An 18,201-nucleotide genomic window follows, 5' to 3' on the forward strand; every position below is an offset into this window, starting at 1 on the left:
GCATCTCCCGCAGTTTATGCTTTAGCTTTGTATACTCATATTACTCAGACTTCTCATCTTTTTCCCCTGAGAGGTCACTCCAAAGGACACCGGCCACCTCTTCTCCCACTGCCTTGGCAGGTGAGTGCAGAGGCAGCTCACGAAGGGCTGCTCTCCTGCAGCGAGATTTGCAAAGGCAGACTGCTGGGCCAGCACACAGCCCCATTAACTAGGGGCTCACCCAGGTGACAGGCTGACCATACTAGATCCCATTTTCTCAATCTCAGTTCCTTTTTTGCTTCCTGGAAGCACCAGGGTAGACAGCAGGGCATGTCAGGTACGCCTCTGTAAGCAAAACACTGAACTGTTTAGCTTGGCCAACTATCGTAGCCAACACATACCACATAACAGCTAAGCACGAGTCAACCGTGGAGCAAGAACGACTGTGACAGACAAGCAGCGGTGCTGCTGAGCGAGCAGGCTCCATTGCACTCTGCTTCATCTCTCTGCAGCAGGAAGGCTTTAAAGACCTAACAGAGCAGGTAAATCCTGTCACAACTTTATGGAGCCAAACCTAAGGATTCGGGAAGACAAACTTGCCCAAAGGCAAATCCAGCCTGCTCCGAGCAAGCATTTCTTGCAGAGGACTGGGCAAGATTAGTTCACATGAAGGAGCTCCCTGCTCTGACACGCTCTACAACTCCAAAAGCTGCAAACCTGCCTGTCCCAAAAATGGGGCACAATTCCCATGTGTGGCACACTTTTTTACCCTTGGCTTGAGTCGTTTAATGAGAGATACCAAAGCAAGTGATCTGCTGCTACATATTCCTTACTAACTGCAAAGGCTGGAGACGCGCACTCTCTACCTCTGCATTGCTCAAAGCAGTAGGTGTGTGAAGCCACAAGCAGCACTGCATGGGCTGCTTATACCCTAGAGCAGCCAGGGTCTGCTGACTGGTAAATAACTGCTCTGGGAACTTGGTAAGCCTTCAAAGAGGCAGGCTGATGCCCAGCTCTTCTTTATTCTTCTCATGACTGTCCAGGAGAAAGAGCTGGGTTTGTACATGCAGCATTCAGGCTCCCACTGTGTACACCACAAGAGCCTGGTCCCATGGCAGGCCAGCACACGTTGACCCCAGGAGCGTCAGTGCACGCAGGACAGCAGCCCTTCCTCAGGTGGGTGATGTTTTCATCTCCACTCAGTAGCCCCTAAGGGTGCAAACTGGAGCATAAATCTCGAGTAGACTTGCACACTCTTCCTACTTGTATAGAGGCCAAGAGGACGGCACCCATCCAGCTATCTCCATCCTCCTTCCTACCATTCAGCATCACTGAATCTGAGATGCTGGGCCATGACCCTTCTCTGCAAGGCACTGCATCAAACCAGAAATACCACGTCCCCTGCCCTGAACAGCTTCAATTGCCAAGATATTTCAGCACACAGTCCAGAAGAAGACCCATTTACCACAGTTAGTGTGGATGGGGACAGCATCTGCACGTTCCTCTCTTGGAACTCCTTACTGTCTATTTTACATAGGGATCAACCACCTATTTCATGCCAGAAACATCAACCATTTTTTAGCTTGTGTGAACTTTATACTTCCCTTCATTGCATGTAAAGCTGTACCACAGCTAGCCTGCCTGGATTTATACTTCCAGTTTTCTGGCTCATCCCACTGGAAGAAATCATCAGGTTGCTTGGTTAGGCTATAAAAAAATACTGCTTTCCTTAGGTTATATCAAAACCAAGTTATGCACATCCCATGGAAAAAAATGCTTTTCTGAGCTCCATTCCTGAAGAGGCCAAACCCGAGGGGAAATGTAGCTGTGTTCAGTAACAGACAGTAGTCACACATCAGACTGCAATTTCAAATAAAGTTTTTGTTTGAACAACAAAACCAAAACACCTCTGGCTTTGATGTTTAAGTGGTTCTGGTCTACAACAGAGAAACTCACCCTGTCTTAGGAATGCTTTACATGAAAATCGCCCTCAATTGTATTTACATAAACCCAGAGAAACAAGGTCAGTGGAGTTACTCACTCTGCTCACTTTTAAACCTTTCTTTATTGAAATTACTTGTTAAATCTCCTTGAAAACATAATTTGCATAATACCCTATTTGAATAGTTATTTTCTTGAAAGTGCTTTTAATGAAAAGCATTAGTCTGGTAATGCTTCTGTGCCATAAGATCTCACTGGATTTGGTGCAATAGGGCTAGGTTTGTAAAGGTGACTATGGCCATGATATTAATTCCTTGATCACAGCTTTGCACTTTACAAAACAAGAAAGGGAATTATCATCTGCTTTAATCATGGAGAAAACAAAGGCTTACCAAAACGAAGGTATTTGCCCAAGACCACCCAGCAAATCAGGAGCTGAAACATTTGCAGCATGCAGGCCACACAAACCCTAATCCCAAATGGCTCCTGTAATTAGTAATTGTGTAACTCCAAATGCCAAATAGCAAATGTGATTTCTGGCAGGATGAATATTCACCTACCTGGGACACACAACCCAAGGTCCCCCATCACTACTACTTTTTGGAAATTATATAATTCTAAACCAAACTAAATTGTTCGATTGTTCCGTGACCATCAACTGTGCACCCCAGAAGGTAAGGCACATCTTTGAGAAGCTGTTTATGCTCAACTTTCAGCCCAGCTTCTTTGTAATTCAGAGCATTAGGAAAGGTTTACCACTGCCTTGCTGAAAAGCTGCCCCAGGGCCAAAGCAGACTTAGATGTAGGTTCTCCCCAGCACGAAGCAGATCCCCAGATCTGGTGCCACTTTCCACCTCCACCAGAATCAGGGACTTGTGCTGAAATCACCAGAAACGGCCCCCCTCCCCAAGTGCTCCACAAGAGCTCACTCAAAGCCAGGAAGGAGGGCTGCCTCCAGACTCTGGCCAAGGACGCATTTCATGACTTCCAAAATGAATCCGGCACAGTGGAAATGCACCTTCCCAGTGCAGAAGCACCACCCTCTCATGGCAGGTCCCTGTGGGGAACCCTTGCACATCAACCTTGACACTGACCCAGGGAGCACCCGCAGGCCCCCAGCAACCCGCTCCTCCTCAAATATGCTTAGCAACTCTCACTCCCACAGATGCTCAGAGGACTGACTGGCACCAAGTATCTTCCGAGCTGAAGGCTCAGAAATCCTGATGACTAACCAACCTCCAAAGACAGATATGAGGGGGCAGAAGGAGAAAAAAAACCATAAATTAGGTCAAATGCTCCTGGAAAATGCCAATTACTTACATATAGCAGATTGCACTCGGATGTCATTTAAACTCAGTTTGCCGTTGTCAGATATTAGCTGAAATTCCCTACTTTGCTTCGGCTGCCACATTAAAGTGCCATGTATTCAACATTAATGAGACAGATGAAAGAGAATGAGAGCTGGCATTTTCTGTGATAAAAGATACTTTGTGACAGAAAAGCATTCATTTAAATGCATTAAGAATTTTTCTTGGGTTGGAAATCACATACAACAAACAGGAAATGAATAAAACCATTTTCAAATGTAATTAAAAATCTTAATCTTCTGATTCTATAAGCTAACAGAGGCATAATCATTCATTCATTGTTTCCTCTTTTTAAAAGAGCAGCGGCAAGTTGGGTTACCTGGCCACAATGAGGGAAGCTTTACATATAAAATTGCTGATACAGGATTTGAAAAATGACTCCTTCCCTCCCAGTGTCTGCACCCTTGCACTTACACACAGGCAAAAAATTTCAGAGCACGGAACTCTGACTGAGCAAGAAAGAAAAGGCACAGTGAGACCTGCCATAGCTCAATGAGGACATGAAACAGATTTGGGGGAGGAAAAAGCAGCAGCCAGGAGATGTGGTGGTTAAGTGGCGTGATTTACCACTAGAGCAAGTCACCAGATGATCTAGCAAAATCCCTGCTCCTCTTGGGGTCTCGACATGAAGATTTGAGGACTGTGCATATGTTCAGTCCCAGATGGCTGCGTTAAATCTCGTAATCACTGAGGGCATTTACAGCTAGCAATATACCTGCTCACAGTATGACAACCTAATCTTTTAGCTGTTAAAGCTGAGAATAAATGAGAACTCTTTTGGATTATTTAAATCAGCAGTTTCTGAAAATATTAGTCTTGACATTTCAAACCAGGAACAAATAAAAGACTATTGAAAAATCATTAGCCATGCTGTTTGTAAGTTCATTCTGCAGATATCCAAGAATTTTAATTTTACCAATTAAAAGGAGACAACAGACAAAAGAAAAATCTTTAATCGTATGGAGAAGCAAGAAACGGAAGACGCAGCTACGTTCACGCACAACCTCTTTATTGGCAACCCTGTACATTTCTTACACACATCTGGAGGATGTGGGGTAATCCACGTTATTGCAGAGAGATGCCAAGAAGCATTGTCAATGATAACCAGATACTTTCACCTTTTCAGGTTGCACATTTCTTATTCCCAAGCCAGGCTCTTGCCTGCCAAATTTTGTCCCAGAAAAATAAAGCCGGGACCGTCACTGTGATAGTCTTCATTTATCTGAAAGCTGTCAAAAGCTCCTAGGCTGACTCAGACTGAAGTAGATGGGTTTTCATGGGGGCTGAAAGGAGATGATTTGTGTGCTTTGAAATACACAGATTTGGCTGTGGCTACAAGTGGGAACCTCTATCTGAAAGAATAAAAGCAGACTTGCAATTTGATCTCCATTGCAGTCTGCGCTCCTGTACTTCACTGCAAATCAGTCATTGCGCGGCCCTGAGGAACAGGGAAATACAAGCTCGCGCTGTCACTGAGCAAGCCAAGCAAGCTGTCTATCAAACTTGCTCCTCTCCCACCTCAGTTTTCTTTACAGACAAAACCAAAGGCTACCACCACAGACTGTCAGAAACTTAATTCAAGCCATTTTTATGTGCTTAAGCAAAGCATTTTGCTCACTTGGTGCATTCAACACATCTGGCAAATAGATTCTGTTGAGTCCTTTGCTTACACAGGACATCGTTTGTACTTTACTTTGCACCCAGTTAACCCTGCGGTGAAACACCCAGGCTTTGCAGAACACCTTCAGATTCACAGACAGACCCAAACAGTCCCGCAAATCATTTACAAAGATCTCTCTCAGGATTTAAAACACTATTTCTCCGCTTCCACTCCCATCACGTGAGAGAGGTTAATATAACTTCTGAATGAAATACATGAGATGCACGCAGATTTCCAGAAATAATCCACATTAGAACTACTGCTGTGCACGGGAATCGCAGGAGCCACTGGCAAAGTGGGCAACATCTGTGGCAAAACCAAAATGTTTCTAAAACAAGTCTTTTTCTATTGGCTTGTGCAAAGTATTCATGACCAGATCTGGTAAAGAAATAACCCCCAATTACAGTACTTCAGTAACATATTTCCAGCAGCTAGATGCCATTTGAAAATAAATCTGGGATGCAGAAATGGTAACAGAAAATCCAATTAGAAAATAGAAAGATCTAAAGAAGCTATAAGCTGACATGGAAAAAAACCCAAAAACAAACCCCAAAACCTGGTAGTAGTCTTCTCTTTGACAACACCTTATGTGAGATGCTACTAATGAAAACAAAAAGCCTAAGCCTGCAAGAAAAATATTCAGCTCCTCCATATTTTCAGCAACTTCAAAAGCTTTAATTGCAAACTCAAATCCTAAGGCTACTTAGCCACTTTTCTAAACACAGGCACAGTCTGTATTTTTAAATGAGGAGTCCCAAAGATAGCTCAAGACATATAAATTACGTAGCTCGGCAAAATAATTGTACTACTAGTGAAAAGCAGTAATAGCCTTTGGACTATGTTTCATGCCAACAGTGGGTATCACTTATATTGGACAAGCAGAGAGTGCAGCCAGAGGGGGAAACCTTGCAGAAAGGCTGGGTATTGCTAATGGAAAACCACAGGGAGCTTTTCCTTCTTCTCACAGCTCTTTCTGCACCACCTCATGCAAGGCCAAGTGGGCCTTGCCTACACCCACGTTAATCATACCTGCCCAAGCCATGCATGAAAACAGCTCTGGTGACTCCTGCAAGTCCTGGCCCATGTACGTCTAAACCAGGCACCATGGCATAGAGGAGGGGAAAGGCATCCTGAGGTAATGAAGCAGCCAAGAAAGAGCATCTCTTATTCCCATCTCACTGACTGCATCACATAGCAGCATGCAAACTAGCACTTATAGGGAGAAAGAAGAATATTTGGGGTAAATTTATGTTACTACTGCTCTTAGCTAAGACAGCAAGACCCTGAACTTGGTTTTCTGTCTCTGATCTGGAGCATCCTCCACCAGTGTTAATGCTGAATGCTAACAGCACCGTGGTGTTTGTCCGAACCATTATTACACATCACTTACTACAGTAGGCTGGAGAGCTGTTCACAGAGCTGGAAGTGAAGGCAGCTAGATAGTGCACCTAAAAGAAGCTTGAAGTACTACTGTGGGGCTTGTGTTGGTTTCTTTTTAAATGACATGGTTGCACCCAACTGTTCTAAGATGAAACTGCTTCAGTATCTTTTCCTGCAAGAGCCACTGTAGCTTATGGGAGTGAAGCCTAGAGCCAAACCAAGCCAACAAAGAGGCTGGACAAGGCAGAAGTATTTGCCAAGTCAAGAGAAGACACTGTCTCCTTGGTATCTCTCTTGCAAAGCAAGCCACAAGGTACTGAGCAGCTTTGCGCCCATGCTCCCGGCATCACCTCAAGAGGAAGAGGTGTACCAAAGGCACAAAAGAAGCAACAATCCTCAAATCGCTCCAGAGGGGGCAGCCAGCCAGCAAAGCCATCTCTCTCAGGGGCTGCAAGGGTGGGAAGGGGACATATAAAACATGCCTCAGCTCTGAGTAAATATTTTACTTCTCAGATTCACACTGCTTACTTAATCAATCCCCATCATTATTTCAGAGGCCCTATTCAGGACACTAAAATTTCCTGTGATCTCATCTACACAAAATAAGGATTTTCCAAGTATCTCCATCAGATCCTGACTCCAGGTCAGCTCACACTGGAAAAGCTAGAGGCCCTGAGTTTGTGGTGGGCTGAACACAGAACCTGCCCCATGACTGAGGCTATGCTGAAAACAAGGCAAGGAGGAGGCAGGTTCCCACCATTGTTAACATCAACGGGAGCAGCAAGAATTGTCTGAAAGAATTTCCTACTGCAAACAAGGCACTGAGGTGAATAAAGGAAATTAAGAGTTCACAAAATAAAATACAGTCTTGTGTGCACCGCCCAGGCCTGCTTCCCTAGCACAGGCAGCTGAGCCAAGCCAGGCCCAAAAAGCCACACTTCACAGCTGAAAGCAGGCAAGGAAGCCAAAACCCACGCCCCTGGCCATCCCAGCAGCCCCAGCAGTGCCACTCCAGCCCACAATACTGCCAAGCCCACTGAGAGGAGTGTCTGCAGCACGGTGATGCTCCCCAAAGGATACCCAACAGCAGGGACAGCTCAGCCTCGCAGTTAACTCAGTGACAAGCTTCAAAGCAGCCAGGGCACTGCTGACCTGTGCCGGGAGCATAATAATCCACTCCCTGTCCCGGGGTCCATCCCCAACCTGCCTCATCCCCAACCTCTCTCAGTCTCAGCTCTACACCTGCAACAGCTCTTCTCCCACTCCATCACACCATCTTCAGTGAAGACGACCAGACACTCACAGAAGCAGAGACAAAGCTGTATCCCCTTTCTTAGCGCTCATCTCATTGTCTACAATCAGAGGTCGTGGTTGCCCTTCTCCGCCCACCAACACACTGTGGCTCTTGCTGACCCCAGTGGGTCTTGATAGATCTGCTGCTCAGAGGAAGACAAAGCACAGAGTCTTCAGCTCCATCAGCCCCGCTCTACCTTCTTGCCTCTCTCTTTCATTTCCTCCCCTCCATGGAAACCGTCAGTCTCTCATTATCAAGTATTTTTAAAGCAGATGGAAGAATACACTGTATCAGTTTAATCTCTCAGAGAATGTTTTCTATGGTTCCCATTTAAAATTGTACTCCAGTTTCATTTTCCATCAATTTTTGTTTGACTTGGACAGGAGTATACATTAGTGTATACACGGGAGTAAACGTTAGGTTTGCTCCTTTAACCAGACCAAGCTATGATTCTGTAAACACTTAGGATCGACAAATAAAGAAAAGGGTTGGGAGGCCAGAGCCCTCTTCCATGCTCTGAACTACTAAGAAACCATCCAGCCCAGGTCAAGATACCGGGAATTACCCCAGGACAAGGAAGAGGGTCCTAGCACATCTCAACAGTTTCCAGACTGGAAGTGGCTTATCTTACACTGAGTCCAGATGATCATATGCATCCTTCTACCCTGATGTATGTTTAAGCATATGCAATGGCTTTCATCAGCTGAGAGGTCCCATGGCAGCTCTTGGCACCAACCCTGCCAAAACTTTGCTTATGCATGCCTTTATATTTACATACCAAGATCAGTCTCTATTAAGCCAAATGAAATTACAGGCAGTGCATTACACATGTGCCTTCACATCTGTGGGATCAGGGCCTTAAAATGAAAGCCGCCCATGCTACCAAAACACGCCCTACTCAGCTACAATTAAACACAGACACTTCAGAGCAGTTCACTGCAGTTATTTTTTATGCATGCTTTTACAATTAACATAATGTCATATCCTGCCAGGACGTAGAAGGTTGTGACTCAGGAATGTTATCATAGTTTTAAGTCAAACTGACTCGCTTTTTGTTTCATTCCTTTTCCTTCCCCCTTCCTTTAATTCTACCCCCATGCTCCCTCCAACAAGATGCATACCACTCAGGGCCCTTGTAAAATACGATTATGTTGTTGGAAGCTTGATAGGCAAACGTTCATCAGCCTTGTCTTGCTCTACCGTATAAATTAACTATTTCTTCAGACTCCCTACCATCCCCCCAGCAACACAACAGCAGCATGCAAAGCGGTAGCAGAGAGGATTAGATAAGAAGGTATACCAGAAAAAACTCCCCCAACATCTACTGAATACAGCCCGCTGTCCTTTCTTCTCTTATCACCCCAAGATAAACAACTCTTTTCTCCAAAAAGCATCGATTCTGGAGGATGAAAGTTCTGCCCACCAGCTGCTTACAAGGAAGCTGACTGCCCTCATCCTTCCCTCTCCCACACTCACATGCTTCTCACCCTGAAGGATGCTTTATTCTGCCATCAGTCCCACTGGACTGGACTCAGCAACAGACACGTGAATTTAGTTTAACTGGTGCGAAGCCCTCTGTGGATGCTCTTTCGGGTTTGCTCATAAACTTCAATTAACCAAAAATGTGAGAGGCTGAGTAGTGGCATCAGTTTAATATAATGACAGAAAACTAAAGCAAAACATATACACAAGAATGAACGGCAATCACATCTTTCAATAAGCCACGTTTCTGAGTCTATTCATGTTGCGAGCTTGCTACTTAACGCAAAACAGGTCTGCTGGGCAATACCCTTCAGTCTGCCCTAAAAACCAACTGAAGTAGTGACTTCAATTCACCTTCTTACACTGAAAGACAAATTTCAATTTCCAAGCATGCTTTAGACCTTAAGATCAAGGAATCATTTCAGAAGAAGCTTTACAAACAGCTGGTATAATTTATAGGTATTCTGTTGACAAACATCAGCTCTTATTTTGCTTAGCAGCATAACTTCCCCACCTCCAGTAACACCATTAACCCCATCTTCATACATTTGCTCTGCCACATCAGAGAAACAATACAGCCCTGCAGATCCATAAGTGCATACTAAAAGAAACTGTCTCAGCCTGGTCACATCTTGAACACAGACCATTTTCTCATTATGAGAAGAGCCACATTCAAGTCCTCTGCTTGTGGGCAACATCTGTTTTACTCCCAAGCACTGAAAAAGTTACTGGGAAGTCGGTCAAGTCTCTCTCCCTCCCCCGACCAATGATGCACAAAAGTGCATTCAGCCTGGTCATGGTGGAGTTTCATTCACGTTTCTGCAAGCTGGATGCGAAACTTTTTTTTTTTTTTTTTTTTTTTTCCGGGAACAGCATCTGTTAGTTTTTGTGGGTTTGGGGTTTTTTTGGTTTTCCCTTTCTCTCTATAAAGGAGAAATCTTTTGTCTTTCTCAACATGGATGTATAAAACTCCCGGCACCACACCCCCAGCAAAACAGTCACGCTGGAAGATGCAAAACACGCGTGCCCCTCGGAAGACTTTCACGCCGGGATTTCCATGACTGTTTCCCGGCGCAGCCCGGCGCCCAAAGCCTCTCCCCGGGGGCTGCGGGCCCTTCCCCGCCCGCCCGGCTGCCCACCCAGTACGAGGCACAGCCCGCCCCACTCCCAAGTTTTCCCACCCGCGGGAACGGCGAGGCAGCGACACGCGCGGCAGGGCACCGAGGGCGGCCCCAGCCCGGCGGGGACAGCCCGGGGACCGCCCCTGGGGTCTCCCCGCCGCCCCGCGCGGCTCAAAGCGAAGGGCTCCGGCAGGAGCTGCCCGGCCCCGCTGCAACAAAGAGCCGCGGCCCCAAACCGGGGCGAAAAAGTTTTGCGCGGGCCCCCCGGCCCCGGGCAGAGGCTCCCGGGTGAGCCCGCCGCCCCCTCCGGCATCGCGCCCCCGCGACCCTCCCCGTTACGCGCCGGGCGCTGCACCCCCCCGATCCCCGGCCCCGCGCCCCCGGCCCGGCCCCGCACGCACCGCCGCCGGTCTCCCCACGGCCACGGCCATCGCGGTTGCAGTGCGCTGCGCTCCCGGCCCGCCGCCGCCTCTGCGCTGCCTGCTAGGACTGCAACATGGCCACCCGGCGGGGAGGGCCCATGCGCAATGCAAAGGGGCCGGGCGGCGAGGCGGGACCCCCCCGGCCCTCCCCCGGGGAGCGCGGGAGGGCGGCGCCGGCCCGGCCCGCTGCAGCCCCGCGACCGCCCGGGGAACCCCGACAGGAGGCTGGAGCCGCGGGGGTGCGGCGGGACTGCGGCCAGTCCCCAGCAGCAACTGCAATTAATCCCTCTCCAGGCGAGCCCCGCTGGCCTGGGCAGGGGGAGCTCGGCCTGCTCCCTGCCCGCCCCCTCGTACCCAGCCCCTTCACCCGAAAGGGGCACCCTGCGACCCGCCCCACAGCCATGGGGCACAGCCGAGAGATCCATCTGCTCCAGCGGCTCCTGCAAAGAGATGGCCAAGCAAGCGACTGGCAAGGTCCTCCCGCTACCAGTTTGGCTAAGAAGGAGGATGGGGATTCGGCGAAGAGAGCTTTGTAACGGGGAGTCAGAGAGGAGCTCCCCCACCTGCGGCTGTCTGCCAGCAGGAGCCCCTAAGGCCCTCCTGTAACGAGGCAGAGGGCAAAACCAGGCACCTCGTTCCTCTTGTTTCTCCAAGCTCTTCACTCTTGCCAAACACACCCCTGGTCCGTTTCTTAACAAACTGGGTAAAGCCGACAGCAGCCATGGTGGCCAGTCGCTCTCCCACTCCAGTAAGGGATTTCCAGGCACAGCTGGCTCCTTGTCACTCCAGCCGGCAAAATGCTTAACATCCCCATGTTCAGCATGATACCCCTTTACCTGCAAAGGCAGGAGTCTTAGGGCTAAACTTAACACACCTCCTTCGCAAGTCTTCAACCAAGGCAGCAAGGAAGGAAGGGCCCTGCTGGGCCAGGTCCTGCAGTGTTCTGCAAGGCATAAAACCCTAAAAGCCTATGAAAGACAGAGACCTGATTCACCACACGTGAAGGACATGTTGAATTACAGACATATGAGAGCTACCCCCCATGTGAACATCCACAGAATCAAAAGCCGCAAGGATAAAAACTGAGAGCACCTCCTACAACTAAATGGCCCAGGGTAGTAAATAAACAGACCTCAGCTGTACACTTACCCTTGTACACCCTTCAACCTAAAGCTTTTACCTTTTCATTCCAAAAGGCATTTTTGTACCATTATGAAGAAACACGTGACTGTGTGTAGAGGACTACAAAGTGCAGGCTCTTCCTTCTTGCAGCTCTTTTTATCATGTTTTGAAGGACTTGAGAGCCGGTATTTTAGAGTGGTCACCCACGCCTGCTCCCACAGCCCCCAGACTGAACAGGAACCGAAGGAAGCAGAGGAGCAATTCCCGGCGCTGCTCCTCACCTGGGGCTGAGGATTCGCCCCTGTGGCAGCAGCCCTTAACCAGGCACAGTGCAGCCACCATTAGCAAAGCTGCCACACCAAAAAACCCTAGTGGGGTTTCTACCAGTACAATTTTGCAAGCATAGTTGACGCAGAGCTTTTATTACACTAATGTGTTAGGCGTTACTGCTGATATTCCAGGGAGGCTGCTATATTAAACTTGTGTTCTTGCTCTTGTAGCAAATTCCTCCTGGATGCATGGCTCCAGGTGAGGAGGTGCTGAGCGTGCCTGTACTGGGAAATGTGCTCGGACCAGTGCAGCCTCTAGTGGAAACCTGATGATCATATCTAAAGAGTTGCCCTCGTTGAACCTGTAGGTGAGGCATGTGTGATACTCCTGCATCATCGTAACTTAACTAATGCAAAGATCTTCTGCCTTTGCAAAACCCTGATGTGACTCACCGAGTCCTTCCTTGGCCTGAAGCTGGGAGAGCTGTGGCCGAGTTTTCTCCACGATGCTGATGCATACAGACCTTCCTGGGTATGGCTGTTCACGCTGAAAGAGTAGGGGAAAAAAACACATCAAGATAAAGAAATAATCTGCAATCTTTCTAGATCTCAGCTAGTGTAGTTCCTTGCATTCCTGGTGTTCAGCAGGCATAAGCAGACCCCTCGCTCCTGAAAGTTTCATAAGTGCTACTAACAAGTCAGTATCCATGCAAAGGCAATTATCAGTCCCTCATTGCAGAGACCCTGCAGGAACTGTTTCCATTTCTCCAAAGCTGTTTTGCATCATTTTGCAGATATGGCACATCAATGCTTTAATAACCTTTCGTGTCAGCTGCGACAAATCAGTTCATTTGTCAGATCATATGAGATGACAAAATACACATGCAGACACAGAACTTGGGCTAACTTACCTCTTGTTTAAAAAGAAACACAGGTATATAACTCCCTAAAGCAACATCTTCTTGCACAACAACAGGAAGCTACAAGGCTAAGTGGTGGGCTTATTTTTTTTTAAACGTTGAAGTAATGCTTGATCCTGCCTCCATTTTGTGATTAGCACCACTCACAACCTACACAAATTTCACCCAAAGAATCAAGAGACCTGCTGTGTCCAGAACTCCCAAAGAGGGAGAGACCGGGGTAAATTCAGCCATTCTGAAGACTCCTACCCACAACCAAAAGTGACCAATTTGCAGACAGGGTAAATCATTAGAGCATAAGGGGAAACAAGATTCTTTTTAAACTTCTTAGCATGAAGCAGGCAATGAAGCAACTCCAGGTAGCAGGGCTGTGCTTCTCCTTGCATGCATGCAGCATTATACCCCCTTAATCCCAAAATGTGATTTGCAGCTCAGGCTGTAACGGGAGAGGCATGTGCCAGCATTTGGCCCGCCCCTGAATCAGTGTGAGCTACTCTTTCAGCAGGCTTCTGCATGTGCCTCCAGACAACAGACAGCCATAACCAAACAGGTTACAACCAACTGCCGTATTACTGTTTGCCATCTGAGCTACCCTGTAAGCCAGTAGTGACTGTCAAGTGAGACATGTTAGTTTAACCCATTTCACTTGAACAAGCTCAAGAAGGCTTTTCCAACCTCAGCAATGCAGAAGCATCAGCATTCAGCACCAGTCTCAGTCCTGCAGATAATTCAGCAGTCATTTAATGTTACGTGAATGTTTCACTAACTTCAAGAAAAAAGTTTACATTTCTCAGTTGAAAAATCTCTAGTTTTTTAGTCAAAGCTAAGCTTATAGTAAGCAAGATAATATCTCCAAAGGTGTGTAAATGAAAATAGAATATTATGGAAAGCCTCTTGCTTACACCTTAGTTCATTAAAACAAACCAACAGTCCTGTAGTGGTGTTGTCATTTACCACTGTTATTTACTTGGATTTTTTATCATCACAATCTACACTCCTCTCTTCTTTGTGATCACAATTATATCATTATGCTCCACTCATTTAATCTCAACCGCTTCTCCTGAGAGTGTGCTGCTATCAAACACAGAGTTATGACTGCAGTTCAGGGCTCATCAGAAGAAGAGGGAGAAACGTATTTATGTCTTGAAGAACTGTCCCAAAAGCAAGTGCAAAATGATAAAATATTAACATGAGCCTTACCCTCTTCGCAGCACCTGCACCCTACTCAGATGAACACCACTGATGGGATATAGCCACACTCTCCTCCAATATACACCACAGGGAAATCCAAAAGCAAGATGTGGCAGAGCATGCAGCACAGTTTCTCTTGCTGTGCCAGGCAAGCAACCCAAATCTTGGCACACTGGAAGAGGTTTCTGATACATTGCCTAAATTGTAACTTCTAACCTAGAAACTTTACAGTTTCTTTTAGGGCTGCTCCCACCACTCCAGCTGTTACAGTTTAGCAGTCCTGCAGCTCCACAGGACAATGTACTCTGCAACTGGCAAGATAATTTACTGCGGCAGAAACAAACAGTTCAGAGCCAGCAATCCGAAAGCAATGGGCCTATGTAAATTTGCTTACCCGAGAGCAACACTGCCACACACATCCACTCCTGCACATGTTTGCAGCATCTGAACCTTAAAAGTTATCCTAAGGTTTTGTGTTACCTAAACAATTTCTGTTGGTACCAACCTGTACACACCATCTATTGCAATCTCTGCCTGGGGTTTGTGAAGGTTGCATACCCTTCTGGGTTTGCAGTGGGCTGGAGGATATTCCAGCTGCCTAGATGACAGGCAGCTAAAAATATTTATGGATACCCTGGAGCCTGCAGTAGAGATGATTTCTGGAGCGTGACTTATAGCCTGATCCAGACCTCTTTAAAGCCAGTGAGCCTATATTGAACTCAGTCCTTCTGTGCCCCTGTTCCTTGACCTTAAGACAGAAAAAGCAGCACACCATCTCTCCCACACTTTCCACCCACTATTCACTCCCCAAATTCCTTGGGGTAGGCACTGTTTTTTGTTTGGTGTATACAGGGCACGTTGCCTACCGGGGCACTGATCTTACCCATCCCTCTGACCTGTAATGTACACACTCGTGATAATCACATTAGCAACACAGAACAACATCAGATCCCCACTCCAGCACATGTGTCCAGCCTACCTCAGCCACACAGTGAATACAGAGATGACAGGAGATATAATAACTTTGGCACTCTTAGTATTTGTGTGTGGTTGTTGTACCTGGATACAATCCTACGCGTGCAATATCAGCTACCCTGAACCACATCACATTCACGTATCTTTATTGCCAGTTTTCCTAAGCCACAGGATCACAGAGCAATTCAGGTTGGAAGGCATCTCTGGAGATAGCCTGGTCGAGCCCCTGCTCAGGCGGGGTCACAGAGATCAGGGTTGCGTCCAGTGCAGCTCTGAATGTCCCTGAGGATGGAGACCACAACCTCTCCAGGCAGCCTGCTCCAGTCCTTGACCTGTTGGAGTGGTGGTTGGAATTTCTTGCATTTCAGTTTGTGCCCATCGTCTTCCTGACGTGACGACCGATAAAGCGCTCCTTCTCCTCGCCGCATGCCAGCAAATCAGCCCCGCACTTTCAAGAACACTAGCAGGCTCCTCCACCCCTTCTACCCTGCTTCCCTCCTTCACCGCCGCCGTTCCTCACCGCTGTCACCCCAACCACGCGGCCCCACGGGCCGCCACCCCGGGCAAAGGCAACCGGGGGGTGGCGGCCCGGCCGCGAAGGAGGAGGAGGAGGCGGCGCAGAGGCTCGGCGCGGCAGGAGGCGGGTTTGCCCTGGGTGCAGCGCCGAGCACCGCCGTGCACAGGGAGCACCGAGAGTCGGCTGGCCCGGAGCATGGCGCGGGAGCTGAGCCAGGAGGCCGTGCTGGATTTCCTCTGCGGGGCCGGGGGCCGAGCCCCCAACACGGCGCTGCTCCGCCACTTCCAGCGCTTCCTCCGCGACCCCGCGCTGACGGAGCAGCAGCGGCAGGAGCGCCGCGAATACTTCAAGAGCCTCGTCAATTCCCTGGCCACCGTCCACCCCGCCGCCGCCCCCGGCGCCTCCAAGGACGTCGTCCTCCGCCGCAGGTACCGCGACCTCCTCGACGAGGAGCTGCCGCCGCCGGAGGAGGAACAGCAGGAGCGAGAGAAGAAACGGCACCCCCGGCGCGACCCCGACCGGCGGCGCAGCCCCCCGGGGGAGGCGGCGGCAAAGGGGCGGCCCGGCGGGGGGCAGCCCCCGAGGGCCGCCGCGGCGGGGGGCTGCGCCGCCCAGGGCCGCGGCGGACCCTGCTGCGAGTGCCGCCGCGCTCGCCGCGCCGCCGCCGCCGCCCCCCGGCCGTGCCCCGGGGCGCCGCCCCCCGCCGGGCCGCCCGGCTCCCGCTCCCCGCCGCCGCCCCCCGCCCAGCCGCCCCCGTACCGGACCCAGCCGCTGTCCTCGGGCCCCTGGGCGCTTCACGCCGCCGGGCCACCGCGCTCCCGGCCCCCGGCGCTGCCGTCGGGTCCTGGGGTGCTGCCGTCGGGTCCTGGGGTGCCGCCCCCCGCCGGGCCGCCCCCGCCCCGGCCGTCCCGGTGCCGGTCCCCACCGCTGCCTCCCACGGGCTCAGCCCCGTTCGGGTCTCCGCCATCACAACGCCCTGGAGGGCGGCCCCCAACACAGTCCCTGCCACCGCCATCGGGCCCCGGGGTGCTGCCCCCTGACAGGCTGCCACAGCCCCGCTCTCCGCCACAGCCCCCCCCCGGGGTGCCCCTACTGAAGGCCACACCGCCCTCAGCGGGCCCAGGGGGGCGGCCCCCCGCCGGACCGTCCCAGCCCCCACTACTGCCATCGGGCTCTAAGATGCTATCCCCCACCGAGCCCCCCCCATCTCGGGTGCCGCCGTTGCTGTCTGCCCCAGGGGGGTTGCCACTGTCCCGGTCCCTGCAGGTGCTCCCCACCACCCCATCCTCACCGCTTTTATCGGGCCCTGACATGCCACCCTCCGCCAGGCTGTCCCCATCGCAGTCCCGGTCCCTGCAGCAGCTCCCCACCAGGCCATCCCCATCCCTGCCAAAGGGATCCCGGGTGCTGGCCCCCAATGGACCAACCCAACCTCGAGTCCTGCTGCTGTACCCAAACCAAATCCTGCCACTGCTGTCGGGTCCTGGGGTGCTGCCCCCCACCAGGCCACCCCCATCCCAATCCCCACCGCTGTCCCCCACCCAGCCACCCCCTGCCAGGCCACCCCCATCCCAATCCTTGCTGCCAGCAAAGGGCCCCACAGGGCCTCAAGCCCCAGAGAGCAGCCCCCCAGCACCACCGCCTGTCTTCAGGAGCATCAGACGCCAGCTTGCTCTGTTGGAGGCGCAGGGCGTCCCCCCATCGCTGCCAGATGACTGCGGGCAGCAGCCCCGCACTGTGTCCTCCAAGACCTCCCCTAGGAATGTCCCAAGCCGGGGGCTGTTGGTGCCACTGGGGCAGCGGGAGCACGCCTGGCTGGTGGCAGTGTCAGCAGGGTGCTGGGCTCGGGTTCGGGGGCTCTTTCTGGAAGAGCCGGAGCTGGCCCTGCAGCGGGACTTCATGTCAGGCTTCACGGTCCTTCACTGGCTGGCCAAGCACGGCGATGGGCCAGGCCTGCAGGAGCTGGCAGCAGCAGCACGGCAGGCTGGGCTGGCCCTGGACGTGGATGCCCGCACGGGCTGTGGGTACACTCCGCTGCACCTGGCTGCCATCCACGGCCACCAGCTCGTCATCAAGGTGCTGGTGCTGCAGCTGGGGTGCCAGGTACAGGTGCGAGACAGCAGCGGGCGCCGGCCCTGGGAGTACCTGGGCAGCTCCACCTCGGGGGAGATCTGGCAGCTCCTGGAGGCACCCCGTGGCACAATTATGTTCCCCACACAGCCCCTGGCTTGCAGCGTGTCCTCTGTCAGCAAGGTCTCACTATCCGCTGGCAGGGCAGCACTGCCTGCCTGCCTCAGGCCACAGCACGGCCGTGGGGCAGCATCCCACCACACCGGCATCGAGAGTGACTGAGAGATGGCTCCCTGGCATCCCCAGCCAGTGGAGATGGGACCTTGGTGGCCATACCTCAAGAGGAAGACAGGCAGGCAGAAAAAAGCTGTGAAACAGATTGAACCTACTGAAGAATGTACTTTTAAATTAATGCAATGAACTGTTGTCTGAGCCTTTCTGCCCTTCCTCCCATTTCTTGCTTTTCTACCAGTGAGAGGATGCAATGACTC

The 18,201-nt window shown here is 50.7% G+C and overlaps 2 protein-coding genes across 2 annotated transcripts in view; one reads left to right on the forward strand and one right to left on the reverse strand.

Annotated features, from left to right (window-relative positions):
• Positions 1-10,764, reverse strand: part of SEPTIN11 (septin 11) — a 67,382-nt gene extending 56,618 nt beyond the window's left edge. Inside the window, exon 1 of the mRNA XM_074905282.1 lies at positions 10,626-10,764. Coding sequence (XP_074761383.1) covers positions 10,626-10,655 — 30 coding nt within the window. The 5' untranslated portion in view covers positions 10,656-10,764. The remainder of the gene's footprint in view (positions 1-10,625) is intronic.
• Positions 10,765-15,835: 5,071 nt separating this feature from the next.
• On the forward strand, positions 15,836-17,992 carry SOWAHB (sosondowah ankyrin repeat domain family member B). The gene has a single exon (XM_074903929.1). It carries the CDS (start codon positions 15,836-15,838, stop codon positions 17,990-17,992), a length of 2,157 nt encoding a protein of 718 aa, XP_074760030.1.
• Positions 17,993-18,201: the final 209 nt, after the last annotated feature.

This window comes from Athene noctua, chromosome 4 (assembly GCF_965140245.1).
Source record: "Athene noctua chromosome 4, bAthNoc1.hap1.1, whole genome shotgun sequence".
Classification (NCBI taxonomy): Eukaryota; Metazoa; Chordata; class Aves; order Strigiformes; family Strigidae; genus Athene; species Athene noctua.